This window comes from Ornithorhynchus anatinus, chromosome 10, assembly GCF_004115215.2.
Source record: "Ornithorhynchus anatinus isolate Pmale09 chromosome 10, mOrnAna1.pri.v4, whole genome shotgun sequence".
Taxonomy (NCBI): Eukaryota; Metazoa; Chordata; class Mammalia; order Monotremata; family Ornithorhynchidae; genus Ornithorhynchus; species Ornithorhynchus anatinus.
Genome location: NC_041737.1, coordinates 510,868 through 537,866, shown reverse-complemented (window position 1 = coordinate 537,866; position 26,999 = coordinate 510,868). Strand labels below are relative to the sequence as shown.

General features: G+C 50.9%; 1 protein-coding gene across 1 annotated transcript in view; it reads left to right on the top strand.

Annotated features, from left to right (window-relative positions):
• TNKS (tankyrase) overlaps window positions 1-26,999 on the top strand; it is a 119,000-nt gene that overhangs the window by 85,471 nt on the left and 6,530 nt on the right. The window contains exons 10-25 of the mRNA XM_001508837.6: window positions 1,030-1,121; window positions 1,215-1,293; window positions 2,327-2,498; window positions 5,178-5,257; window positions 7,373-7,518; window positions 8,538-8,703; window positions 10,020-10,239; window positions 10,409-10,518; window positions 15,060-15,248; window positions 16,058-16,295; window positions 16,958-17,040; window positions 19,941-20,061; window positions 21,209-21,306; window positions 24,212-24,286; window positions 25,321-25,426; window positions 26,403-26,589. Of these exons, the coding sequence (XP_001508887.3) occupies window positions 1,030-1,121; window positions 1,215-1,293; window positions 2,327-2,498; window positions 5,178-5,257; window positions 7,373-7,518; window positions 8,538-8,703; window positions 10,020-10,239; window positions 10,409-10,518; window positions 15,060-15,248; window positions 16,058-16,295; window positions 16,958-17,040; window positions 19,941-20,061; window positions 21,209-21,306; window positions 24,212-24,286; window positions 25,321-25,426; window positions 26,403-26,589 (2,162 nt within the window). The remainder of the gene's footprint in view (window positions 1-1,029; window positions 1,122-1,214; window positions 1,294-2,326; window positions 2,499-5,177; window positions 5,258-7,372; window positions 7,519-8,537; window positions 8,704-10,019; window positions 10,240-10,408; window positions 10,519-15,059; window positions 15,249-16,057; window positions 16,296-16,957; window positions 17,041-19,940; window positions 20,062-21,208; window positions 21,307-24,211; window positions 24,287-25,320; window positions 25,427-26,402; window positions 26,590-26,999) is intronic.

Here is a 26,999-nt window from a genome sequence, read left to right as displayed (position 1 = left end):
AGAAATTTACTAAGCATGGAGAAAGAATACCTGGGTGAGAATTAACCCTTAAGGCCAATGAATAAGAAAGGAAAAGGAACAGGCAAGGAAAAAATAACACAACAACATAAAAGACGAGGCCTGAGCTAAATACAAAAATAAAAGCTATAGAGTACTGTGGCTAGAAAAATACAGCCACGGTAACCACCAAGCGGCTTTAAGTGATCACTCTGTGACATGTTTTGTAGGTATGTTTCAAATTTGTGTTCCTCATCTCATGGGAAGCAGCGTGGCCTAGTGGATAGAGCATAGGCTTAGAGGTCAGTAGGACCTGGGTTCTAATCCTGACTCTGCCACTTCTCTGCTGTATTACCTTGGGCAAATCACTTAACTTCTTTATGCCTCATTTACCTCCTCTGTAAAATGGGGATTAAGACTGTGAGCCGAATGTGGGACGGGGACTTTGTCCAACCCAATTACCTTGCATCTACCCCAGCGCTTAGCACAGTGCCTGGAACATAGTAAGCACTTAAATTGCACAAATATCACTCAACCTCCAAAAATGTTTTGCATAGCAAAGAGGGGAAGTTTTTGTTTTTGAAAATAATGTATTTTACTTGTTGGAAACTATAAACAGTCTAGAAGTCACCAGATTAATTAAAGTTTGTCACACCAGTGATTGGAAAAATGTATGACGATGGAATAATCAAATTGTAGATTTCTATAACATGGAAGAAGAGAAGACAAATTACACCCATTTCTGATATTCCCAACAGAAGTCATTTGGAAAAGCTCCTTTCTAATGTCATTCAGTTTATTGACAAGTATTCCCAAATGAACTTGGTTTTCAGAATATTGGAACATGTTATTGATACCCCTCACCTTCCCCAATACACCCACACACACTCTCTGCATGCATTTGAAGCAGAAATGACCATCGCTGTTGGTGTCTATACTGTGAGATGAAGTTTAGCAGCCGACGTGGTCCGGAGCCAGAGATTCCCGGGTCACAGTTTGCCTGTTAACTGGCTTTTTTTCCCCATTGTTCAGCATTGTGCCGTGGCCTCCCTGCATCCCAAGCGGAAACAAGTGACGGAACTGTTACTGCGGAAAGGAGCGAATGTCAACGAGAAGAACAAAGAGTATGTTGGTTCGATTTGACAGAGCAGGCTGACGCTTTGGGGCCGGGAGGGCACTTGAGCGGTGAGAAACTTGTTCTTCTCTTTCCCTTCCAGCTTCATGACCCCAGTGCACGTGGCTGCCGAGAGAGCTCACAATGATGTCTTGGAGGTGCTGCACAAGCATGGGGCCAAGGTAACGTGTTGGGGGGCTGCCTGAAGAGGGGCTTGGGCATCCTCCTGCCCCCCAGGTTGGGAACGCTAGTTAGGGCCCACCTTCCCTAGCAGCCCCCACAAGCCTCCCTCGGAGAGGTCGCCAAGAATTGTTTAGGCCGGTGGTCAGCCCGCTTTCAAGATGTTACTGACAGGGCCAGGGCCTGTGCGTGGGCAGTGTGGGGCGGGTAGGCAAGTGGGCACTGGATGACCCTTTGGAAACGAGCAGAGCCCCAAACTGCAGTGGTCTCTTTTGGCCCATGCATGGGAAATTCCCACTTCTTTGCAGCAGACCTGAGGTGGGAGGTATCTGACTGGAGTCCTTGGTTTGACTTTTAAGAGAAGTGGATGGGTCTGAGGTGGAAAAGGAGGAGGAGGAGGGAATTGAAGAGGGTTACCTGTGCCCCGTGCCTCTCTAGTGCCATGAAATATGACCAGAAGATTCAAGTGGAGCTGCAGAGGTTCAGTTCAGGAGAAAACCTCATGAGCTGGAGCATGTTCTCGAGCCATATGGTCCCCTCTGACCTAAAATTGGAATTGACCTCCCAGATTTGTTTCACTGCCCGGGGGGCTGGGTAACCTCCTGGCGTGGCACTGGTTTGGTATCGAGTCTCAGGCTCAAGGCCATCCTCCCTCTTGTCTTGTGATTCTCTGGTTTTCCAGGTGCCTGTCTCATGTTCAAGTTCAGGTTGTTAACCACGCAGGCTGTCCACAGATTTACAGTGCAGTCACATACTGGAAATGCCATCTCAAGTGGAGAGTAGTATGAGAGTCATATTCCCTTTTCTTAGAAGAACGATGTTATCAAGGAATGGTGTTGTGGGTCCCAGAGGCCCCTTGGAGTTAGAGAGCCGGTTCCCAGGCTCTCTCTGTTTCCCATCTCCCTGTACTGATACATGCGGCCTCTCTGGGGGCAGGGGAGGGGAGACAGGCTGGTGAGGCTCCTTCAGAGCACTTGGGAAGGGGAGCCAGGAGCAAAGAGGTGTGATTTCACAGGCCGCTCATTTGTTTTTCAGATGAACGCACTGGATACGCTCGGCCAGACGGCCTTGCACCGGGCTGCCCTGGCTGGACACCTGCAGACCTGCCGGCTCCTCCTGAGTTACGGCTCCGACCCCTCCATCGTCTCCCTGCAGGGCTTCACCGCCGCCCAGATGGGGAGTGAGGCGGTACAGCAGATTCTGAGCGGTGAGTACATCGAGAGCCGCCGTCCTCGCCCACGCACACCCTTGCCCACACCGGCTTCCCCTCTGCTCTGCTGGAGTGCCGGCCTGAAGGGAAACTTCTCCTCAGCTAACTGGAGGATCTTCGGGCAGTTTCCTTCGTCTTCCTCAACAGCTTGTCCGGACTATTTTGTTTTGCATCAACTTGAACTCCACAAGCAGGGCTGCCCTGCTGGGAGGGGGTAGGGGCCCTGGATGGGTGCCCTACCGATAGCTCTAGAAGACTCGCCACCATTCTGAGTGCCAGCTATCTTTTCAGCCTTCCAGAGGACAGAGGCAATAGTGTAAAGCCAACGATTCCCCTGGACACCCTGCTCTCCGTGGCTCCTTGCCAATTACTGACTGTTCCTTGCTCCCCGGGAAAGATAGCGGACCGTTAGGCTTGGCTCACAGGCCAGGAGAAAGCCAGTGTGCGCTGGAAGACCAGGGTGTCCCTAGGCTGGACCATGGTGCTAGCAATCCTTGGAAATCTACCCTCGAGAGCCCCCCTCCCCGTCAGAGAAAAACGGTCCCCTTCCGCAGGCTTTGTCAGCCTAGTGCTCTTCCTTCCCTCGGAGACTCAGTAAGCCCCAGAAGGTTTGGTCTGAAGTCCGAAAGAAAGCACATACTATGTTCCCCCTGAGCCTGGTGGTCGTCCCACCCTCAGTAGTGGTTTGGGTTTTGCAGACATCCCCACGGGCAGGGAAGGGAGATGATACCATGCTGAAATTGCCAACGGGCTGGCTTGCATTCAGAATACCTAGAGGTGATTGGCAAAGTGAGGGAAATAAAAAGTTCAAAGAAATTGGGTAGAATAATTCAAGCTAATGTTTTTGTAAATGGCTCTTAAATGAGAGCTTCTAGAATAGGTTTGGAGTACTGAAACTGCTATTTCCTGTGAAATGAGACAAGCCATCCCCCTCCTCACAAATGCAATTGCTGGCCTAGTTTGCGAGAAACTAGAATCACCATCTGGGCGGTGTCGCCAACCACTCTCTTGTGCACATCGCCATTCCGACAGACCTCAACGCCAACCGTCATCAGTACAGTTCTTCATGGCAGCCGACCGGCAGGGTAACTTCGTAAAAATGACCCCACCCAAAGAGAAAAACCAAATGCTGAGTCACTGTATTGTTTGGATTGGTTTTTACACAGTTACTGGTATCTAGCTTGAGACAGGTTTCTGAAAACTGCTGCTTCAGCGCCTACGTCAGCAGCTTGGAGCGATAGGGTAGATCCTCATTTTCAGCTGCTGATGTGCTGGCTTTTGGCTATGTTTGCCTGGAGAGAACAAGGCAAGCAAAAGTTTTTCAAGTCAGCATATAAAAAAAGCTTGTTTTTGCTGATTTGGCTCCTCGCCGTAGATAGGAATCCTTCAGGCATTGGGTCCCACTTGAAGAGCACACCCCTCTTTGGCCTAGAGAACATGGGGTCAGCACTTCAACCCAGCCTCCCCCTTTCTGGTTCTGGTCACTGGCGGGGGGAAATGGGCAGCTCAGAGAGTTTGTTTGGGATAGAAAGCACTTTAGCCAAGTTGGGATCCTGTCTGGTACCCCTCCCCTCTATTCAGGCGGGCTCCATCTGTCCGGGAAGGTCTGAGTCTGTCAGGAGCAGGGATGGAGGCTGCTCTGGTTCTCTGACCCGTTTCCTGCCCCCACTACTGTCACCGTTCTCCCTTGGCAATTTGGGAGGCTCTTCTGGATGTTGGACACGCCAGGACCAAGCTGCCCCTCTTGACTCCTGCCAGGTAGATGCCTGCCTGCGCCACTGGGGTGACCTTCTCAGGTGGCTCTTCCCTGGGCAGGAGAACAATCTAGGTCCCAGGCAGAACTTGACCAGCCTGACGCAGTAAATCCAAGGCGACCCCCTCTGTTGGGATGTTGCTGTGGGAGCACTTCAGTTGGCTCGTCTCTGACCGAGTCAGCTCCCCGGGGCATGCCTCCCCACTCCCAGCCATGCCCCTGCTGCCAGCGGCTGCACCGTGAGGCCTTTTTACTGACTCTGACATCATTCAATCTGTATGCCTCCCGTTTGGGTAAAATACGTGCTTATGTTTTCCCTTGGGACCTGTCATTTGTACAGACACCTGTTGAAAATAGGTTCCCCACACTCGATGACCTAGCGAGGTGGGATGAAGGGCGAAATATCTGCCTTCATTAGTCTGCCAGTCTTGCCCAGAGAATCGCCCGGGCTTTCTCACAGGGAGATTCTACCTGCTGGGGCACCCGGGTGCAAAGGGACCTTTCCCCAGAAACAAACCTAGGCAAGCTCTATGGCTCGTGTCAGCATCGGTCAAACCACAGAAACGGCAATGCCTGTGTTGCGTCTTCTTGGCCTCTGGCTTCCCATCCAGGCCAGCCCAATGGCATAGTGGATAGAGCACGGGCTTGGGAGCCAGAAGGACACGGGTTCTCATCTTGACTTTTCCACTTGTCTGCTGTGTGATCTTGGGCAAGTCAATTCACTTCTCTGTGCCTCAGTTATCTCATCTGTAAAATGGGGATTGAGATTCTGAGCCCAACATGGGATGGGGACTGTGTCCAACCCGCTTATATCCACCCCAGTGCTAAGTACTATGCTTGGTACATAGTAAGCGCTAAACAAATACCGTTAGTATTATTATATACCATTGATGACGACGACACTGTTCCACTGCTTGTTGCAGAGAGCACACCCATGCGCACATCTGATGTGGACTACCGACTCCTGGAGGCATCCAAAGCTGGAGACCTGGAGACTGTGAAGGTAGGACAGGCTGGCACCTCGCCCGGCCGTGTTCACGGGCCGCACCATTTTGAGCACCTGGTCTGACCTCCAGCTCACACAAGGATTGGCGTGGGGGAGGATATCCTCTTAGGAGGCAAGTGGACATTCCTCTTTCAACCCAAGGGGCAAATAGGAATCGTAGATCCAATGCAGGGGCCCAGTTGTGTCTTCTCTCTCCACTGGGCCATGTTAGGAGAAGTTCTGGAATATTGCCTCATCCTTTCTCCAGCCTCCCGGAATTTGAGCACTTGAATGCATTTATAGGTTCTTCCAACCCCATTCCCAATAGTCAAATAAAGTAGAAATGGCTGTTTAGGCTGCGCGGGTGAAAGTGCTGCAAGAAGGCAGATTGGAGGAGGGAGCTGAGGATTTGACTATCCTGATAATAGGTGAGAACTCTGAAAGTAAAATGCTTTTCCCCGAGAACAAAATTGAACCCATTTTGAAGCCTCCATGTTGTTTTGTGGTTCTAGCAGTGAAGAGTTTTGCCCACTCCCTTGTGCATTGATTTGCCTACCATGGACATCGACAGTTGAGCTCTGGGTTTAGATTTTGTGCGTTAGCACCCTGGGTTTCCATTGGGGTGATTTCCCCCTCTAGACTCAAAGCTTTTGGTGGGCAGGGGAATGTTGTATTGTACTGTCCCAAGCACTTAGAACAGCGGTCTGCACACAGTAAGCACTCGGTAAGTACCACTGACTGATTGATCTCTGGGGAGAACCTGACCCACTCCCCAGCTGTGGGACCAATGTGCTCCTTTCCAAAGTTAAAATCCATCTGCATCACAGATCAGAGTGGCGGAGTTAAAATCTCTCCTGTCCAGAAAGGGAGGGCCTTTGGATCGCAGCTGGAGAAAGGATCCTGAGAGAGGAACATGAGTGGAATTGTCCGTTTCTTTCTGCCTCTGTCATGTATCGTCTGACTGAAATCAGCGTCCGAAGCTTTTAGCAAAAAGCATCTCAACCACAGCTTTCAAAGACAGCTCGGCCTCCTCCTCCAGTGCTCAGTTTGCGAGATCGGCAGCTAGAAGGATCAGGAAGGATGTGGCAGGAGAGAACAAAGCTAGGCAGACCCCCGGGGGTGGCGATTGCTGGATCTGTTTTGCGGGGATCCGAGAGGGTGGGGAAAGCCCCAAAAGGAACAGGGTTTGTGGAGCGAGATAATGGATCGTGCAATCAGTGGGACCGAGGGAGATGTCTTGTGGTGAGACCTGGCAAGAAGGTGAGCGGGGCTGGCATATGAGAGAGAGGACACAGAGCAGGCAGAGGGAGGGCTGATGGGGCTAGGGACCTTCAGAAGAACTTCTCTGAGGATCCCGGCAGCCCCCTGGCCAGCCAGCTGAGCAGAGCCTTGCTGGACTGGGTGAGGGCAGCACTTTCCTAAGCATCAAGGGGGCCGAGAGTCGGTTCGACCCATAATTCTCAACCCTTCCCTCCCTTTGTCATTTGAGACTACGGCGGGGCTGCGGGCGGGGGCGGCTCTGGGGACCACCAACTGGTTTGGCCCCGAGATGAGAGAGCGCAGCAGCTGCTAGAAGGAAGGGTCAGTGGAGCGAGGAGAAAGGCAGAGACAGGACCACCTTGCTGTCACCCCAGTAGGTTCTGTGTTTGGGCCTTTGAATCGCAAGTGGGATTTAAGCTGGGAAACACTAGGGAGATGGATATCGTGAGGATAACATTTAATTGCAATTTAATTAATTGGTCAAAGAGTTCCTCATATTACTTTTTCTAGAAGAAACAGTACCAGTGAACCAAAATGCTCCCATTCGGAAACCAATCAGTCATATTTATTGAGTGCTTACTGTATGCAGAATACTGTACTAAGTGCCTAGGAGAATACAATACAACAGAATTAGCAGACATGTTCTCTGCCCTTAATGAGCTTACAGTCTAGAGGGGAGACAGATGTTAATGTGAATAAGTAATTTGTAATATATACTTTGAAGATGTGTACATAGGTGCATCTGTACAGTAAGTGCTCAATAAATACAGTTGAATGAATGAAGTGCTGTAGGGTTGAAACTGGGAATATCAAGCGTCCAAAGGTCATAGATAGAAAAGAGTAACGTGTCTTTCCCGGCTGTCTTCCCTAAAGCAACTTTGCAGCCCCCAGAACGTGAACTGCCGAGATCTGGAGGGTCGCCACTCTACCCCCCTGCATTTTGCTGCCGGTTACAACCGGGTGTCCGTAGTCGAGTTCCTCCTGCACCATGGAGCTGACGTGCATGCCAAAGACAAAGGGTAGGTGTTGGCTCCTGGACTGTTGTGTGCATGCCCCTCCTCTAAATGGCAAGCCAGGCCCCTCCCCGGGGGCGGTGTCCAATACTTATTGCTAGTAATAAATTATAATAATTGTGGCATGTGTTAATCACTTACTAGGTGCCAGGAACTGTACTAAGCGCTGGGGGGCATCCAAGCACATTGGGTTGGTCACAATCCCTGTCCAACGAGGGGCTCAGTCTCAATCCCAATTTTGTAAATGAGGTAACTGAGGCACAGAGAAGTTAAGTGACTTGACCAAGGTCACACAACACACGGGTGGCAGAGCGGGGATTAGAACCCAGGTCCTTCTGACTCCCAGGTCCATACTCTCTCCAATAGGCCATGCTGTTCTCTCCCCTACTGAGTCCCTTGTGGGACCTGATGATCTTGTAGCTACCGAATGCTTAGTACAGTGCTTGGCACATAGTAATTGCTTAACAAATACTACAGTTATTATAAAAGAGCCAAGCAGCCATTCGGTTTTTCTGACTGTGTTCTAGATAACCAAAAGGTGTGGCCATGGCACATTTCCTCCAAAAAGGAGAATATGTGGGGGTCGGGCATTCACCGGCGGCTGCTGCCGAATAACCAGAAATGCCCCGCACAGTGCTGCCTCTCAGGTCTAACCTAGGGGCTTGGGCAAACCAAGGCTCACGGGGCACCTGATGGGTATGAGTCCCTCGGGGAGATGTGGCTTTGGAGGAGGTCACTCCCCCCACAGGACATGTCTTGTTTCCTAAGGAAGAGCCACAGTAGTTTGGGCATAGCCGGGAGCCGGAGCCGGAGAGGGCTGGGGGTGTTCTGGAGGCAGAGAGCCGGGGGGTGGGGGGGGGTGTTCTGACCCGGGGAAGAGGGTTGATGCGAGTCAGACAGGCGATGGGGGCCTTCTGGAGGTGAGTCTCTAGGGTTCCAGAGAATGACTGGAACAGGCAACTCTTTTTTTCCTTTTTTTGGACTTGGCGTGTGACTTTCTAAAGTCCCTTTTTCCATTGGCTCAGCGGCTTGGTGCCCCTACACAACGCCTGCTCGTATGGACACTATGAGGTAGCGGAGCTGCTGGTGAGGCACGGCGCTTCCGTCAACGTGGCTGACCTGTGGAAGTTCACGCCCCTGCATGAGGCGGCTGCCAAAGGGAAGTATGAGATCTGCAAACTGCTCCTCAAGGTACATGGCCGTCCCCCGTCCCTCCAACATGCTGCGTTCCTTTGCTGGGAGCTAGAACCAAACTCCCAGGAGTAACGTGGGCCTTGGTTTCCGTTGTCATATTGTCCTAACTGCTGACTGTGGTTCTGGCCATCTTGGCTGAATTATCTTTCTAAAATGGGTATTTCTAAGGCGGTCTTGGCTCGTTGCACTCCTGTAATGGAAAGTTTGGGAATGGGAAGAGTTTTAGTCTGATAGTTGGAGTTACCTTCTCAGCCGAAGTCTGGGACCCGCCTGGCTCAGCCTAGAGAGGAGTGAGCCGATCCCATCTGGATCTCCTGAAGGCAGCCCTTGGGAGCTCCCCCTCCCATACTCTCACCCATTCCCAGATATTTCTCTCTCTTCTCTCTGCTCTTCTCCCCCGCCCACTACGACCACCACCTCTTCATCATGCACATCTGTGCTCAGGGCAGGGCGGAGGGAGTGTGCGCTGGAGTGCTGTTTGTCTCTCCCTTTTAGACTGTGAGCCCGTTATTGGGCAGGGATTGTCTCTATCTGTTGCCGAATTATACATTCCAAGCGCTTAGTACAGTGCTCTGCACACAGTAAGCGCTCAGTAAATACAACTGAATGAATGAATGAGTGGCAGAGCTGGAGCCCTGTCACCCCTCTCCACTGCGGCGCATTGAGTCGTGAGGCACGGGGCAGCAAGTGGCAGCCGGCGCTGCTGCCTTCCTGACCACCTGTGGCTTTCTCCCCAACCCCGAAGTGTTGAGAGCCATTTTTCTTGCATGAACATCCAGGTGAAAGGTGTCCAAGTCTTCCAGGCAATTCGCCAAATCTGCAGGCACGAGGGGGCAAGCATAGAGTGCCCCAGGAGCCTCGACTCTGCTTCCCGCTGTCATTTCCCATTCTTGTGTTTGCTTCGTAATTTCCCAGTCCCTATAGCTGAGCAGCTTCGGGCGGGTTGGGGGAAGGGAATGGCTAGATTTTCCAGAGCCGCGGGTGGCTGAATTACGGAGTGGTCGGGTTGGGGTGGGGGCCAAGAGGGCATTGAGAGGGCATTGATTTGCAAGGTTTTGGAAGACTAGCTGTCCGATACTCCAATACAGATAGAAATCTGTATTTGAGGTGACTTCCAGCCCATCGCCAAGGGAGCTGGAAGGGGATGGGAACCGTCTGAGGGTTGGGGGGCAGGGGGAAGTCTGAGGATGGTGGGGGTCAGGCAGCCCATCCGGGGATCCGTCACACTTGGGGGAAACTGTGGGAAGGGCACCTGGATCATGTCCGGAAAGTGGTGAGGCATCATCATTTTGGTGTGTCGTGTTCTGTCATAGCACGGGGCCGACCCAACAAAGAAGAACAGAGATGGCAACACCCCCTTGGACCTGGTGAAAGAGGGGGACACGGACATTCAAGACCTGTTACGGGGGGATGCGGCCCTGCTCGACGCCGCCAAAAAGGGCTGCCTGGCCAGGGTGCAGAAGCTGTGTACCCCCGAGAACATCAACTGCAGAGACACGCAGGGCCGCAACTCGACGCCGCTGCACCTGGCAGGTACGTTGGTCCCTCCGGGCCCCATTCGACTGCTCCCGGAGCCGACTTGCAGTCCGGGGATGTTGCCTAAAGGAGCATCCTTTGAAAAAAGACATCGGAATGTGATCCGTCCAGCTGCCTCTTGGACGAATGTGTTTCTCACCCTCTTCTCCTCTCGTCTTCCTTGCAGCGGGTTACAACAACCTGGAAGTGGCTGAGTATCTCCTGGAGCACGGGGCGGACGTAAACGCCCAGGACAAAGGGGGCCTGATTCCTCTCCACAATGCAGCCTCTTACGGGGTGAGCCCCTGCGTGGCCTCGGTCCCGTGGAGCGGGGATCCCTCCTAGGGGACGCCGACCGGCCCGGGGAGCCCGCCTGGACCCTTTTCATGCCGATAGTCGTCGTGGGCTGCTCCTTCTTGGACAGGCGCACCATTTTTGGCTGCTGATCTACTCTGGGACCCCCCGGAGAGAGGGGACGCTGCTGAGGGAGCTTAGGCAAGGGCCTGGGTATCAGCCTCGGAGTTCCAGCCTGGGCCCCGGGGAGAAAGTTCAGAGCCCCGTCTCGATGGGGCCAGAAACTGGCCTCGGCCTCAAGTGCCGAAACAGGAAGCTCCAGCTCGAGGTGGCTTGCCACTGGATGGGCCCGCCAGTCTCCAGAAAAGGTCGGGAGAAACCGACAAGAAAGAGCCGAGCCAAACCGAGCTACCCCGCCTCTCTGAGTCCAGAGCGAGGGGGACCCCTATCTACCCAGTAGAGTCCCCAAGGAGCTGGCGCTGGGTGTCCTCACCGCCCTCAGGCCTTAGCGTGTGGCGAAAATGGCAGGCAGGATCTTTAGAACACAGATGTCATCTGTGGGTTCCCTAGAGTCCCCACCAGAGCCCCTGCCACCGCATTCTTTCTAGGCTGAATCTCAGCCAGTGGCAGACAGCAGAATCTCTCCTCCAGTCAGCTGAGGCTAGAAACTAAAGCTGGTGGTGGCGGCAGCAGCCCCTCCCCTCCCTTCTCCCCCCACTCCCCTTTCCTCCCCCGCCCTTCTCCTGATTCGAGTGTGCCGATGGGCCGGGTTGACGGTGGGGTGGGTGGCGGGGCCTGCTTCCTACATAGCCCTCCTTTGCTAAGTCAGAGCCTGTGTGGCCTTCCATCCCATGCTGTCTCTATCGCTACCTCATGTGTACCATCACATGAGAGGCTGGCAGGCAGAAGGGTGGGGCTGGCAGGGGAACGGGGGTCGGCAGGCTGGCTGGGCGTTCAGCTTCTCTCAGTTGTCAAACCTGGCCCGGTTCCTTTTGAACACAAACACCCTGCTGAGCTGCGACTAAGGAGAAAACATTCTCAGCTGTGTCGTGCATGTGTGTTGTGGAGGCGGAGATTGTTTGGGTTGGGAGAAGTGGGGAGGAGGAACAAAGTAGTTCTTTGCTTCATTTCTCCATTACCAACTGGGAAGAGGCTTCAGTGGGCATTGACAACAGCTACCTCAACGTGGGATGGGGTCTGCGTTCTGCTCCTTCAGGGGTGGGAGGGATTGGCACCGGCGGGGCCTGTGCCACCCCTCTCCTGCTGAATTAGCAAATCTCAAAACAACACCCACGGCCCAGCTGAGCCCCACAAACCGAATGTCCCAGCTACCCAGGGGCCCTCACCTCGGCTCGCGGCAGCGGCATGCAGATGGAGTCTGCCTCCCTCCCACCATTCGGGCCACCTCGGAGGGGCCGAAGCAGGTCCCGTCGGGTGGGGCAGAGTGGAGCAGTGTGGGCAAGTTCCCTGTGGAGCTCATTTCCTGCCCGGGAGGCAGACTGTGCTGCTGTTGCTGCTGCTTCATTACCCAGGGAATGTTGGAAGTGGCATTGGGATTGGCGACTGATGATTGACAGTGCTCTCAATTCCTGAGTTGGACTATCACCTACTTGTCCTCAAGCATCCCTGTAAGATCATTAACGGCAGATAGCTACCGCGACCCCCCTTCCCATCCCTCCACCTTACGGGGAAGGAGGAGGGAACGACAAGTCTAAGGGACGGCCTGAAGTCCCCAAGCTGGAGACTGGCAGATCACAGAGCAGAGTGGTGAGTTTCCCAGCAGCCCACACTCCTGTCCCTTCCTCCCACAGTCACTCCATCAGCGGTGCCCATCAAGCACTTACACTTAAAATTTGCTTGTTTAAAGAAGGCAAGCTGAGAGCGACCGGTCCCTACCCAGCAGCCTTCTTGTCTCTTTCCCCGCTTCCAGCTTATTCCTCCTTATTCTCTAGGGTTGGAGGCTACCAACCAGCAGTATTTTTCAACTGCTTACTCTGTGCAGAGCACTGTGCTAAGTACTTAGGAGAGTACAGGAAAGTTATGATCCCTACCCTCAAGGAGTTAATAGTCTAGCAATAGACATGGACAGTAAGATAAAGATAGGAGGAAGAAATTTAGTCTAAAGGTATAAACATAAGTGCTATTGAAGGATGAATGCCTGAGTACCTAAGTGACCCAGAGGTATTGAAGTGGGAGAATAATAATAATGATGATGGAATTTGTTAAGCGCTTACTATGTGTTCTAAACGCTCGGGTAGATACAAGGTAATCAGGTTATCCCATGTGGGGCTCACAGTCTTAATTCCCATTTTACAGATGAGGTAATGGAGGCACAGAGAAATGAAGGGACTTGCCCAAGGTCACACAGCAGACAAATGGCAGCCGTGCTGGAAAGTGGGGTGGGGATATGAGAGATGAATCCGAGAAGGCCTCCTGGAGGAGATGGGATTTCAGGAGGCACTAAAAAGGAGGAACAGCTGTGTAATGTCAGGAAGATGTAAAGGGGGCTCTGTGGGCCACTGTGTTTCCTCCTGCCTCTCTCAACTACCCTTTTTCCTTGTTGCACAGCATAAGGATAGCACAACTATTCTCTCCCTCCCCCACCTTTTTTTATCTTTAATTGGGCTCCTGACATCTCTTTTGTTTGATTTTCGAGGTTTCATTTTGCAGTACAGCTGGGTTTCCAAACCTTACTGGCTGTTGCCCTTCCTGTGAAGAAAATGTCAGCTCTCTGTTCCTTTTCTACATATTCCAATTTAACCCTTGGCTCCTTCTGACAGATGGGTTGTGGCAGAGATCCTGGTTTATTAGCTCCATTGACCTCAGGCTCAGGTAGGGGATTTTCCCAATTTGCCCCCGGAGCAGTTCGGAAATTTTTCAGAATTGCCTTTTTGACTTCATTGGGCTGCCCTTGCTCAGAACTCAAACTGGGGTGGCCATTTGGAAGGGGGCTGCGTGGGTGGGATTGGTTTCTTGCCCTCAAACCTGAAAACCACCCCCAAAAGGGGAAGGGTCCAGGTAAGTACTGATGGTGTCCATTGTTGCCTCTTGATAGTTTTTCTTGATACTGTTGGAGAATGGAATTTATCTTTTTTTAAGCAGATGATTCTACCAGTAAATGAACAGTTTCATCTCCAGAACCAAGCAGATATGGTCTTGAATCACCAGGGGAGAGTTTGAGGGGATTCCGGTTCTTCATCAGGAGAAGCAGCGTGGCTTAGTAGAAAGAGCATAGGGCTGGAGGTCAGAGGACCTGAATTCTAATCCTGGCTCCCCTACATATCTGCTATATGAGTTTGGATAAATCACTTCATTTCACTGCACCTCAGTTTCCTCATCTGTAAAATGAGAATTTGGTCCCTGCTCTCCCTCCCCTCCTTAGACTATGAACCCCATGTGGGACAGGGACTGTGTCCAGCCTGATTATCTTTTATCCGACCCTAGTGCTTAGGACAGTGCTTGGCACTTAGTGAATGCTATGCAAGTGCCATAAAAAAGAGGAGGTACCTTTATTGAGCACCCACCGAGTGCTAGACTCTGTACTGAGTCCCCACCGACTGCTAGGTTGTTTACTGAGCACCCTCTAACTGCTAGGTTCTATACTGAGTGCCCACTGAATGCTAAATTCTATGCCGAGCATCTGGGAGAGTACAACTGTACCAAGACATATGTTCCTTGCCCTCAAGGAGCTTGTTGTCTAAAGGGGGAGATGGGCAGATCTTTCAGATGTTTGATTTTCAGGAAGTGGAAATCTGAAGTGCATTTTCAAGTCTGGAAAGCTTAGTTAGTTAGTTAGTTAGAGTGGCCAGAGGAACTGTAGACACTAGGATTGGCATTTTCTTGAGCACACCAAGTGTCATCCCAACTCCATCCCACGTAGCCCCTCCCACTGCAGTGTATCCCAGGGAGAGTCCAGTGCTCTGCACACAGTAAGCATTCAATAAATAGGATTAACTGACTGGCTGACTGACTGATAGGCCCAACAGGAAATCGTGGGTCCAGGCAACTCAGAGTAGTCCCAGCAAATCTGCATCATTGGCTTTGGAGGAAGATAGGAAAGTCGTGTTCTTTGGTTTCATTGTTGGCCCCAGCCTTGTTCACCTGTGAAGTTGGGACTTGGGTGCCAGTGAACTCACTGTCTTTGGGGGGTGGGGAGACTTCTGGGGCACGGGGGGGCAGAGGGGCTCCGCAGGCATCATTAAAGTGAGACTGCTTCTCTCTCTCTCTCTCTCTCGTATCTCTTGATGTCTGCTGTCCCTCCCTGAACACTTGTTCTGTAACCTGAGCCTTCCCGTTTCAGGCCTAGTCCGAGACCTCGGCCGGCAGAAGGAGCAGGCTTGCATAAAATGGCCCAAGTGGACAGTTGGGGAGCTAGGAAGGCAAGGCTGAAGAAAGAATGTAGTTAGGGGGTCCAGTGATTGTCCCATATTAGCCTTCGGTGCCACCTCCCCTGCCCTCCCACTGACCTAGTTCTTTCAAAGGTGCTGAATTTTTCCAGAGCCTCAGTTCAGAGTTGAGAGTGTTCCCATTTGGCTTTTCCCCAGCACGTGGACATTGCGGCACTGCTGATTAAGTACAACACGTGTGTCAATGCCACAGACAAGTGGGCCTTCACACCCTTACATGAAGCTGCCCAGAAGGGGAGGACACAGCTCTGTGCCCTCCTCCTGGCCCACGGCGCAGATCCGACTATGAAGAACCAGGAAGGTCAGACGCCTTTGGACCTGGCAACGGTATGTCTGAAAAGTGCGCGGGACCAAGGTGGGGGCATGGAACGAGCTTGCTCGCTGGCCAGCTGGGGGTCAGTTTGGAGAGGGGCAGTTTCATTTCTGTTTAAATGTTGGGTGTGGGATGCAGAAAGCAGTAAATTTAAACCTAAAAATTACCTAAAATGGTAAGTAGAAGCAGCCCATGAATTTTCTAAATAGAGCTTTTTCCTCTTCCTGTTTGCATAAATTTTCCAAAAGTGGTTTTATGGGGAAAATGATCAATTTTACTGCTCGCATAGATCCATGTGATTTTTTAATGGGGTAGGTTTGAATAAAAAGTGCAGTAATAAAGCCTTCTGCAAAGGGATCTTTTCCCAGCATAAAGCAAAGCAGTGGGAATGGAGTGGCGTCTCAAATCTGGAGTGCCCTGAGCCCTCCCCCCAGGGACCTCCCAGGCACACCGCTGGTAGGAGCTAGGGGGTTCAGCTGCAGAATGGGGCAGGCCCTCCTTGGTGAGACATCGGGAAGACCGAGGGAGGCAAGAAGGTCAAGGGGTCATGGCTTCACACTGTGGACAAGAGGAGGAGTTGAAAGCCTTGAGTGAAAAAGACATGTTAAATCAGTGTGTTCTGGAGGGGTGAGTGTGTGTGCGCATGAGCGGCGCATATGTCCATGCTTCTCCCAAGAGGAGGCCGCAAGTTTGGTTCATCTTCTGAAGGAAAAGCTTTATCGATGGGTAGAGCCCTCGTCTCAATGGGGTGGAGCAGGGTGACCCGGAGGAAGAGGAGGTACCAGCGAGTCCTGACCAGCAGTGCCCACCCTTGGTTCTCCAGGCTGATGACATCAGAGCTTTGCTGATTGATGCCATGCCCCCTGAGGCTCTGCCCACCTGCTTCAAACCCCAGGCCACAGTGGTGAGCGCCTCTCTCATCTCACCCACGTCGACGCCATCCTGCCTCTCGGCCGCCAGCAGCATCGACAACCTGACGGGACCCCTGTCAGAGCTGGCCGTGGGAGGCGCCTCGAACGCTGGAGATGGCGCGGCGGGCACCGAGAGGAAGGAGGGGGATGGTAAGCCTGTGTCAAAACCATCCCCTTTCACAAATGAATGGACAGCCAGGGGTTCATGAAGCCATAGAGCAAGAAGAGGGTCAGGAGCCTTCTCTGATGGGCAGTCGGAGGTTCGGCCAGTTGTCCGGTCAGAGGGAGGTGTTAGGGAGAGCGGACACCTGGCCTGGGGAAAGATAGGAGGGAAAGGAGGACCCCTTCTCTCCCTCCCTGACACCCCATCCTGCTCCTCTGCCCTCCGACAGCCACTGAAACAGCCCACTGCCTGACATCCAGGGTGATTTTTAGACTTGGGGCCTCTCTAATTTCTTATCCAGGCTCAGGCCCCCAAGTCAACATTTCTGGAAACTGTCTTTGTTGGGAAAATGCTGTGAGACCGGATGGTGCAGATACAGGTCACTGTGAATGCTACTGGCCGGGCCAGGACCAGGGCTCCCAACTTCCTTCTCTCCTCAGGGGGCGGCAGGCAGAGCTCTTGGAGTGTTTAGGTCCCCTGGGTGGACGCTTACGTTTTGGAGGGTGCTGTGGTGTCGCTTGAGGCAGACTGTGTGGTGGGAGCTGGCAAAGCCAAGCCAGTGGGCCTTGTCTAGGCACCATCACTGGTTCCATTTATCGAGCTCTGTCTGGAACCCTCTGACATCGGCGATATGTTTTTGTTCTTGCAGTCACGGGCCTCGACATGAATATCAGCCAGTTCCTCAAAAGCCTCGGCCTCGAGCACCTGCGGGACATCTTTGAGACAGAGCAGGTGAGGGCATTTGACTCTTGTGCCCGACTCTTGGTGGGGAATGGTGGGCTACTACACCCCCAGAGAGCTGCTCTCAGCTGCTCCCTCCTGAAGTGGGTTTTGGGGCTGCCGGAGCACCCCCAGAGAGGGCGGCAGCCTTCAGCACCAACCACCTCTCCACAGTTAACATGAACGAGCCTCCTTCGGTCCCACTCTTCCTTCCGAACCCCCAGGCTGAGCTATACAGAAGTCTGTGCGTGTGGCGTCAGGGCAGCAAAATGACCACTCTAGGGGAGGCCCGGCCTGGTCCCACCCGTTTCCCAGCCCTTTCTCTTCCCTTGTTGAGGCAGAGTCCAGTGCAGCCTTCCCAACAGTAGGCGTTTCTCTGCCAGGAGAGGGAGCCAGGAAAAATCCTTTGGTATGTCTTCTGCTAAAGTCTTTATTTGGTCATTGGCCCCAACTTGGAAATATGGATAGGAACGATAATAATTGCAGTATTGGTCAAGTGCTTACCATGTGCTGATCACATATTTGGAAGCTGAAGCTCTCTGAAAATAATAAAACCCCTGGCCCTTTTATAGATGCTGTGAAAGCAAGTTCACAGATATGGAGACCTCAGACCACCCCTTTGCACTCTTCCGATTGGGCTCCCTGGTCCCTTCCTTCAGGTTCCATTTCTTGCTTGTTTTTCCCTTCTGCAGTTTAGCAACTTAATCAGGGTTTCTTGCCTTTCCCAAGATGATCTTCCAATCTTTCCCTATTCACTCTTTCCAAGTAGCATATCGGTTATCTTCTAAGGGATGTCTCTTTGACTGAGTTCTATCACTTTTAAACCAACTTCCATCCCTTTCCGTCTGGGTCAGATTATTTTACCTGTGACTCTGTGGCCCTTCCATCTTTTTGTCCGGGTTGTCTGTCACCTCAAACTCTCCCCCTTTTTTTGCCCATGATACCCTGGATACCCGTTCTCTCTCCCTCTCAGACTAAGAGCACCATTGGAAACGAGGATGAGCATTGTATCCCAATATTTAGTACAGTACTTGGCATGTAGTAAGCACTTAACAGTTACCACAATATTATCATTATTATTATTGTTTTGTTGTTATTTTTTGGCTCTAAAGCTTGCATGGACCATCCAGGTTGATCATCATTTTCTGGGCATGGTCATTTGGTGTTCATTTTATGGCTGCTCCAAACTTGAGAGTTTCTTGTCACAGCCATCATGAAGGCTAGGTTAGGAGGAAATAGGGAGTCTGAAATTGGGAAAAATTGGCTAAATTTTTTCCATTTTCCAAAAACAGTTTTCATGAACTAATATTTGGATATGAAAAACTCCCACAAAACGCATTTTACTTCAGATATTTGAGCCTCAGGCAAACTAGCTACAGCCATCAACCCTCTAGGCTGTAACCTTCCTCTAGACTGTAAGCTGGTTGTGGGCAAGGATTGTATGTTACACTGTTGTGTTATACTCTCCCAAGTGCTCTGCACGTAGCACTCAATAAATACAACTGAATGAATGAATGGTATTAAGCACTTACTTTGTGTGGAGTACTGTGCTAAGTGCTTGGGAGGGTACGGTATACGGAGTTGGTAGACCCATTCCCTGTGTACAACAAGCTTACAGTATAGAGGGGGAGAAAAACATTAATAAAAATAAATTAATGTAAAGATATGTACATAAGCACTGTGGGGTTCGGGGCAGGGTGAATATCAAATGCCCAGAGGTCACATCCTGGAATGTTTTTTCATCTTCTCTCATTTCACCCACAATCAGTTAATATCACAAGGATCAACAAAGCAAAGTAAATGTAATAGTAATTTGGCCTCATATCTTTCTTAGGAACCATGAAATTTATTAAATTAACATGTTTTTCATTCTCACTTTATTTCAGCATTCAGTTTCCACTGTATATTTTATCTTGAGGGTCAATGAGGATGTTTATGCAGCAGTATTTTTTTTTCACCAACATACCCCCCCAACATATGCACCTTGCCCCACACCTCCTTAGTTGCTGTGAAAGTATGGCCACGCCCCCACCCCCCCAACCCAGTTGCTGCCTTCCTATTGATGATGAATTCCTAATCCCACCAGCTCCCTTTGGGTATCTGGTGTCTTTCCAGTCTTCACATGATCACTCTAGTGGGGAGGTTGATCTGAAGGGGAAATTAAACCCCAGCATTAAATTTGGCTGTTAGAGTTTTGTTCAGTTGGGTCATGTTTGGCCATATCCAACTAATGAAAGCAAATTAAGAGCTGAGTGATTGTATTGGGCCACTGATCAGTGGCAGGCACAGTGGATTTAGGAGAAATGACATTGCTTTTCTAGCCTGTTGTTTCGGGGCGAGGCGGGGGGACTTGAAAGGGAGAGAAATGGTTAGTTTGATTCAAAGGAGGTTAGTCTCAACCAGGGCTAGGGGTGTGAATCTCTTCCCACTTAGGAAAGCAGGGTGGTCTAATGGAAAAAGCAAAGGACTGGGAGTCAGGAGACGTGGTTTCTAATTAATCCTAGCTCTGCCACCTGCCTGCTGTGTGACCTTGGGCAAGTCATTTAATTTCTCTGGGTCTCAGCTTCCTCACCTGTAAAATGGGGGTTCTCTATCTGTTCTCCCTCTGGCTTCGACTCCACCTCTCTGTGGAGACAGGGACTGTTTTTCTAATCCGATTGAATTGCATCCGCCCTGGCTCTCAGGACCATGCTTGGCCTACAGTGAGCCCTTTACAGACACCACTCCGAGGAAAATAGCAGTATTACTGGCCCCAGCGAGAACAGGTTACACCTCTGCAGTGCTCGCAGGCACTCCTGACTCTCGGGGTCTCCAGGTCAGGTGGGTGCTCACCATTAGCGAAGGTCTGCAGCATCTTAGGGGGGGAGGTGAAAAGCAAGGCAATGATTTTTGGGCTCTCTTCCTTTTTTCAGATCACCTTAGATGTGTTGGCAGACATGGGTCACGAAGAGCTAAAAGAAATTGGAATTAATGCTTACGGACACCGTCATAAATTAATTAAAGGGGTGGAGAGGCTGTTAGGAGGACAGCAAGGTAAGGCCCAGGAAGGAGGAGGCATGAGGCGGTGCTGTTTCCCCTTCAGTAGCTGCAGTGGCCAAGGGGGGCTGGGGAGGGCGGAGGACGGGGGAGAGCATGCGTGCTCGGTTCACTCGGACAGAGCTCGTCTTCGCTCTGGGTGTGGGCTGGAGTGCCACTGGGGGTTGGGGCCGGTGGAGACACTCAGCGGGTGCAGTGTCACGAGAGATGGTTGGCGCACCTGCTGACGTGAGACTTTTCCCCCAGGTGGAGGAATTGTGCGGTGTCTTGGATGCGCTGTGGGTCACTGGGGGACCAGGGAGGTCTTCACCATAAGGAGAAAGGGAAACTAAATCCTCTTTCTACCCAAGGGGAAAGTAATAATAATAATAGTGGTATTTGTTAAGTGCTTACTATGTGCCAACCACTGTTCTAAGCGCTGGGGTAGATACAAGGTGTTCAGGTTGTCCCACATGGGCCTCACAGTCTTAATCCCCATTTTACAGATGAGATAACTGAGGCACAGAGAAGTTAAGTGACTAGACAAAAGTCACATAGCTGACAGGTGACGGAGCCAGGATTTGAAAGCGAGGCAGCACTACGGCCTTTTATACATGCAACCTCGCAGCATTTTCACCAGAAAATGACACCATCTAAAATATTTCCAGTTTGTTTTATTTCTTCATTGGCACATCTGAGTAAACATGAAACATGCACGTAAGAAGACAGTGCGCTGAGGGCTGCAAGTGTGAGTACTGGCCGTCACCTTTTACTCTACAAGGGCCAGGAAATCTTCTGCAAAAAGGGGCCAAACAGTAGCCTGATCCTGGGCTCATGGTCTACACTATCCCCCTTAAACAGTCAAGGAAACTGATGCCTAAAGAGATCAGGTGACTTTCCAAGGTCATTAGTGGAGTTGGGACTTGAACCTGGGTCTCCTGACTCACAGGCCCACACTTTCTCCACTAGGACATGCTGCCTGATAGCTAGATTAGATTATTAGCTCAAGGATCATGAAATCTCAGTGAGGCCCTTCTGTGTTTTCTGTTGAATTTTCAGATCAATTCAACTTAATGGCCATTATTCAATGCATTACATCTAGTTCAAAATAGAGGCAAAGTTGTGTCTGAGCTGTGGTTTGTCTGTTGATTTTTCTCCATTCCAGGCACCAACCCGTACTTGACTTTCCACTGCGTCAGCCAGGGAACGATCCTATTGGATCTTGCCCCGGATGATAAGGAGTATCAGTCCGTAGAAGAAGAGGTAATGTATACAGCCACATTGTTTTCTTTTGCTTATTTTTAGTGTTGGTATTTGCGCCAGAGGGTACGTTCTCCCCATTCTCGTACAATTTCCAGATCCTAGAGACTGTAAGCTAGTTATGGGCAGGGAATGTGTCTGCTAGTTCTGTTCTGTTGTACTCTCCCAAGCGCTTAGTACAGTGCTCTGCATATTCATTCATTTATTCAGTCATATTTACTGAGCGCTTACTTTGTGCGGAACACTGTAGTAAACTCTTGGAAGGTACAGTTCAGCAATAAATATAGACAATCCCTGCCCACAACAGGCTCACATTCTATAATGGGGGAGACAGATATCAAAACAACAGGCATCAGTAGCATCATTATAAATAAGAATTATAGATATATACACATATGTACTCACTAAAAACCATCGATTAGTTTGTCTCGGTGTTTTGGCCCTTGGGCGCGGTGAGCCCAAGGGCGTGAGCATGCCTGGAGTGCCTCCTTTTTCCTCTTCTATTTTGGGGGGCTGGTGTTTAAGTATTTACTATGTTTCAAGTACTGTTCTCAGCGCTGGAGTAGATACAGGTTAATTAGATCAGACACAATCCCTATCTCTCAAGGAGCTCACAACTTAAGTAGTGGAGGGAACACATAATGAATACCCAGCTTTGCAGTTGAGGAAACTGAGGCATAGAAAAGTTAAATGATTTGCACAGGGTCATACAGCAGGCAAGTGATGGAGTTTCCCTGCATGCAGAGCACTGTTCTGGGCACTCCTTACTGTGGATGGGGGCTGGAGTAGGGATCTGTCTTCATGTCCTCACCGGCTCCAGTGCCCTTTTCGCTCCGCTTTTTCCAAGATGGGAGCATTGATAACTTGGCAGCCTTACACCTAGTCGCTCAAGGGACAGATCTTCCTAGTTGTCATTAGGTGCTTTATGAAGCCTGAAACGGGGGCTCCTGGTGCCCTGCAAGGAGATTGCCCTTGACTAAGGTGGGCCAGAAGCTTTTTCCAAAGTATGAAGTCCCCACTCCAAAGGACCCCTTCTAGCTGTCTGAGTTTGACCCCCAGCCTCGTTCAAACCAAAGAGTTTCCAGTGAGGACTGGAGAGACCCAAAATGGCTTTCTGGCCTGTTGGCTCTTTGAAACCCACCCCTTCCCGGACCTCACCAACCGCCTCCCTCCGCAAATTTCCCATCCCCCTTCTTACCCTATGCCCTTAATGCAAAGTTGACACCTCTACCAGGGCCCGGGCCAAGCCCTTAGTACAGTGCTCTGCCCCCAGCAAGTGCTCAGTAAGTCACTTTGCTAAGGCCATCTTTCCAGAGGGCCTCGGTCGTCTCTGCCCATGGACAGGAGAGGCCGGAAAGTTGCCCTTCGCCCTTTGCCAGCACTTGCTGGAGAAAGTGCCTGTTGCTTGGTGCTGTAGTGATGCCGGAAGTCGTCTAAGCATCAGAGACCATCTTTGGGTCTCGTTGTTGAAATTAAGGTTCGCACTGCTTCCCGTTGTCATGAGAAATCACATTCAAGCACTCCCAGAAGGTCATACCCCCGCCTCGGGTTGGAGTTTCCATGCAGAACAAGATGAATTTCTCAGCCAGGCATTGTACTCTTCTCCCTGTCTCCTAATTGTTGCCTTTGGAACTGGAATTCTGTAGTTGGGAAATCCAGAATCCTGGCATTCCAAGGCTGGCTCTCGCAACTGGCTGGGCAGAAGGCTGGACTGCCTTGAGCTGGACAGAAGGACTCAGAGTGGATGAGCTGGCCAGTCCAGGGGTGGGTTTCCTCTTGAGGCATTCGACTCTGGAGAGGTGGTTTGATAGTGCCCGAGGGCCAACCTCGCAGGTGAGTGGCTGTGCCTCCTCAGGCTCGTGGGGTCACCTGGATGCCTGCGGACCTGTCTGTCTCCTGGCATCAGGAACATGTCCCCTTCACCTCTCCTCCCCCCACCCCGCCACTCCCAGAGGGTTTTAGAAGGATCACCGAGGGGAAACCCACAGAGAAACCGTACAGCCTGGCCCTGAGCGCTGAGCACTGAGCCCCTACACCTCTGAGGCTTGGCGGCCCCTGGAGAGAGCGGGCTCTCCTGCTGCCCAAACCAAGTCCTCTTATCACATTAAAATCATTCAGTTCTGAGCTTGATTGCAGCCATAAATGAGGAATTATTTCATAAAGGGAACAATGCAAATGAAATTTCATTTGGCATTTCATTTGGCATTGATGTTTGTCTACTTGTTTTGTTGTCTGTCTCCCCCTTTTAGACTGTGAGCCTGTTGTTGGTTAGGGGTTGTCTCTATCTGTTGCTGATTTCCAAGTGCTTAGTACAGTGCTCTGCACACAGTAAGTGCTCAATCAGTACGATTGAATGAATTGAATAAATGAATTTCAGTGAATTGTGCCAGGAGACAGCCGTCGTGAGGTGGCGTTTTGTATTCTAGTCACACAGTTCCTCAACTGCGAGATTGGGCTCTGAGCCCCCATTAAAATTGATAAGCAGTGTAATAGAAGGTTTTGGGATTTTAGTATTTATGTCCATGTCTGGTTTTTTTTTTCCTTTCCTGCCCTGAAAGCTAGGATGCTCACTTCATTTTCTACAGTTTTATTGACGGTTTTCTGTTAAATGATAATGATATAGAAAATTACATTTATTCACGATCAGCGTCTTGGAACGGTTGACTTTGCTGGCGCTTGCCAAACTCTTGACCGAAGGCAGGCTGTGCTAGAACCCTCAGAGAAGAGAACTCTGTGGGCGGTTTAGAATTGTGTGTGTTCCGGGAAGGCTTTCTGGGGCTCCTCACAGCGATATCCTATCTGTCGTATCTGGAATTGCACAGGTGCTCTCAGCTGTAGGCTCAATCACAGTGGTCTTGGCCATCGCTCGGTGCCCTTATGGGGGAGGATTTCATTTTGTTTCATTCAGATGCAGAGTACGATCCGGGAACACAGAGACGGTGGCAACGCCGGCGGGATCTTCAATCGATACAATGTAATCAGGGTGAGTCCGAGAATTGTGCAGTTCCGTGCTGGGGGGCAGACTGGGCCGGATTTGTGCCAACGCCCAGGCCCAGACCTGGCCGCTGCCCTGAAAGGTAGGCCAGAGCAGCATGAATGGGATAAAGAAATACCCCAACCCCACAGCACTTAGGAACTTATCTTTAAATTATACGTTATAAAATATTTATTGATATTAATGTCTGTCTCCCGATCCAGACTGTAAGATCATTATGAGCGGGGAATGAGTCTGCCGATTCTGCTGTGTTATATTCTCCAATGCCTTTCATACAGTGCTCTGAACAAAGCGCTCAGTAAATATCATTCATTGACGAAGTCAGGTGCCACCACCACCAACGTACCTGCTCATCAGTGGAGCCCAGGATTCTAATTCTGGTGCTCTGACTCCCTGCCTCAATTGGGCACTCCATCGTTACTCAGCCTTAATTTTCTCTCTGCCACCTGGAAACAAAAAACCCACCCCTGCAAATGGAAGTCTCAGAAAGTGAAGAACTTAAAGTACCTCATGCAAAAGCCCCTCTGGACACATGATAGTAGGTGATGGGGTGAGCCTTCCCCTAAGGAAACTGTGGCCCTGGGGTCCATCGGGCCCCCGGAGTGCTCTCCTCAATCAACCAATTAATGCTATTTACTGAGCGCTTACTGTGCAGAGCCCTGTCCGAAGTGCTTCGGGAAGTACAATATAACACAGTTAGTAGCTGCAATTCCTGCCCACAAGGAGTTTACAGTCTGCAGGGAGACAGACTGGAGAGTAGGTTAGGAATAGGGGAAATAGTGTATAAGAATTTTTACATAAGTGCTGTGGGCCTGGGGCGAATATCAAACACAGTCAAGTGCACGTTGGCACGGAGGGGAGGATAGGTAGGGGAGATTCGCTTCCCAGAGAACTTTCATGTAGAGCACAAGAACACGGCAAATTCTCATCAAACCTCCCCGTTTTCTCTGGACTTCAAAATGCTGGCATCTCACCACACCACACTGAGAGTTTTTTGTGTTTGTTGTTTCTCCCCAACACAGATCCAGAAGGTGGTGAACAAGAAGTTGAGGGAGCGATTTTGTCACAGACAAAAGGAAGTGTCCGAGGAGAACCACAATCACCACAATGAGCGAATGCTATTTCACGGTGAGGAGTCAGGCGGCGACCACCCGGGTTAGGGAACACCGACCCCGGTGTGAGCGTGGGCACAGCTCTCCTTGGCAGCTGATGGCTGGATGAACTTTAAATGACTTTTAGGGTTTCATCACACGTTAGTGAGCCATCTTCCAGGCACACGCATGCTCGGTGGTGAAATGTGACTTCTCCCACACACAATCTGTGTCTTCAAATAGGCCAAATTGAAAGTGAAATTGGAATAGGAAAAATGGCCTTATCCCAAGTGATTTGTCTTTGGCCTTCAAGTATGACTGCCTATAAATCAGAGAAGCAGGTTGGCCAGTTGGATAGAGAGAGCATGTGCCTGGGAATCAGAAAGATCTGGGTTCTAATTCCAGCTCCGCCACTTGTCTCCTGTGTGACCTGGGGCAAGTTACTTCTCTGTGCCCCCTCTGTAGAATGGGGATTGAGACTGTGAGCCCCACATGGGACAGGGACTGTGTCCAACCCGATTTGCTTATATCCACCCCAGAACTTAGTATTCATTCATTCAGTCAGTCGTATTTATTGAGCACTTACTGTGTGCAGAGCACTGTATTAAGCGCTTGGAAAGTACAATTCGGCAACAAATAGAGACAATCCCTACCCAACAACGGGCTTGTGCCTGGCACATAGTAAGCGCTTAACAAATACCACAGTTATTATTGTGGTTGTTATTAAGTATCATAAAAATTTTAAATTAAAAAAACAGTCAGTTGGTCTGAGTTCGGAAGATCAAGTGCCCAGTGAGATCCAAAAAACAGAGCTCAGTGGATTGGTGAAACGCATTTAGCATTCTTGCCCCGTGAGCCAGAAAACAATAAAATTAAATTTAAAAATCCAGTAATTAGCCACCAGCTTTTCAAAACGTAAACTGCCCAGTACAAATATCGAGTCGGCTGAGATCCTTAGGAACCTGGCCAGCGGCTGATCATTGTCTCCCTCTTCGTCCCTCCCTGTTGACTAGGGTCTCCTTTCATCAACGCCATCATTCACAAGGGCTTCGATGAGAGGCACGCCTATATCGGGGGTATGTTCGGAGCGGGGATCTACTTTGCAGAGAATTCTTCTAAGAGCAACCAGTACGTGTACGGAATAGGAGGAGGAACGGGCTGTCCCACCCACAAAGACCGGTCATGCTATCTCTGTCACCGGTGAGTCCTCCTCCTGCCGCCCGACCCCCAAGTGGTGGGCCTGGAATGGTGGGGGGTGGGGCAGGCCCTGGCGGTGGCTCGGCGGGCATCGTTGCCCTGCCCTGGTTCTAGATGTGGCCAGGTCAGGTGGTGGAGTGCAGGCCAGAGGACAAAACCTCCCTCCCCGCCTCCAGTGGATACTCGCACGTGAATGTTTCTTCACTAACAAGTGAGCGTAATCCGTCTCCGCTGGAGCCTCTCCTCCCCGTGATGCTTGATTAGGAGAAGAATCGGAGTCGAGCCTCTTGGAGTTTAATGAAGTGGGTTCGTGGGGCTCCCGAACTCCTGCTTTCCTCACAGGCTAAGACGTCTCATCTCAGTTTGGGCCTGGGCCGGTTTTCAGGTTACCCGCTTTGACGTGGGCAGTCACC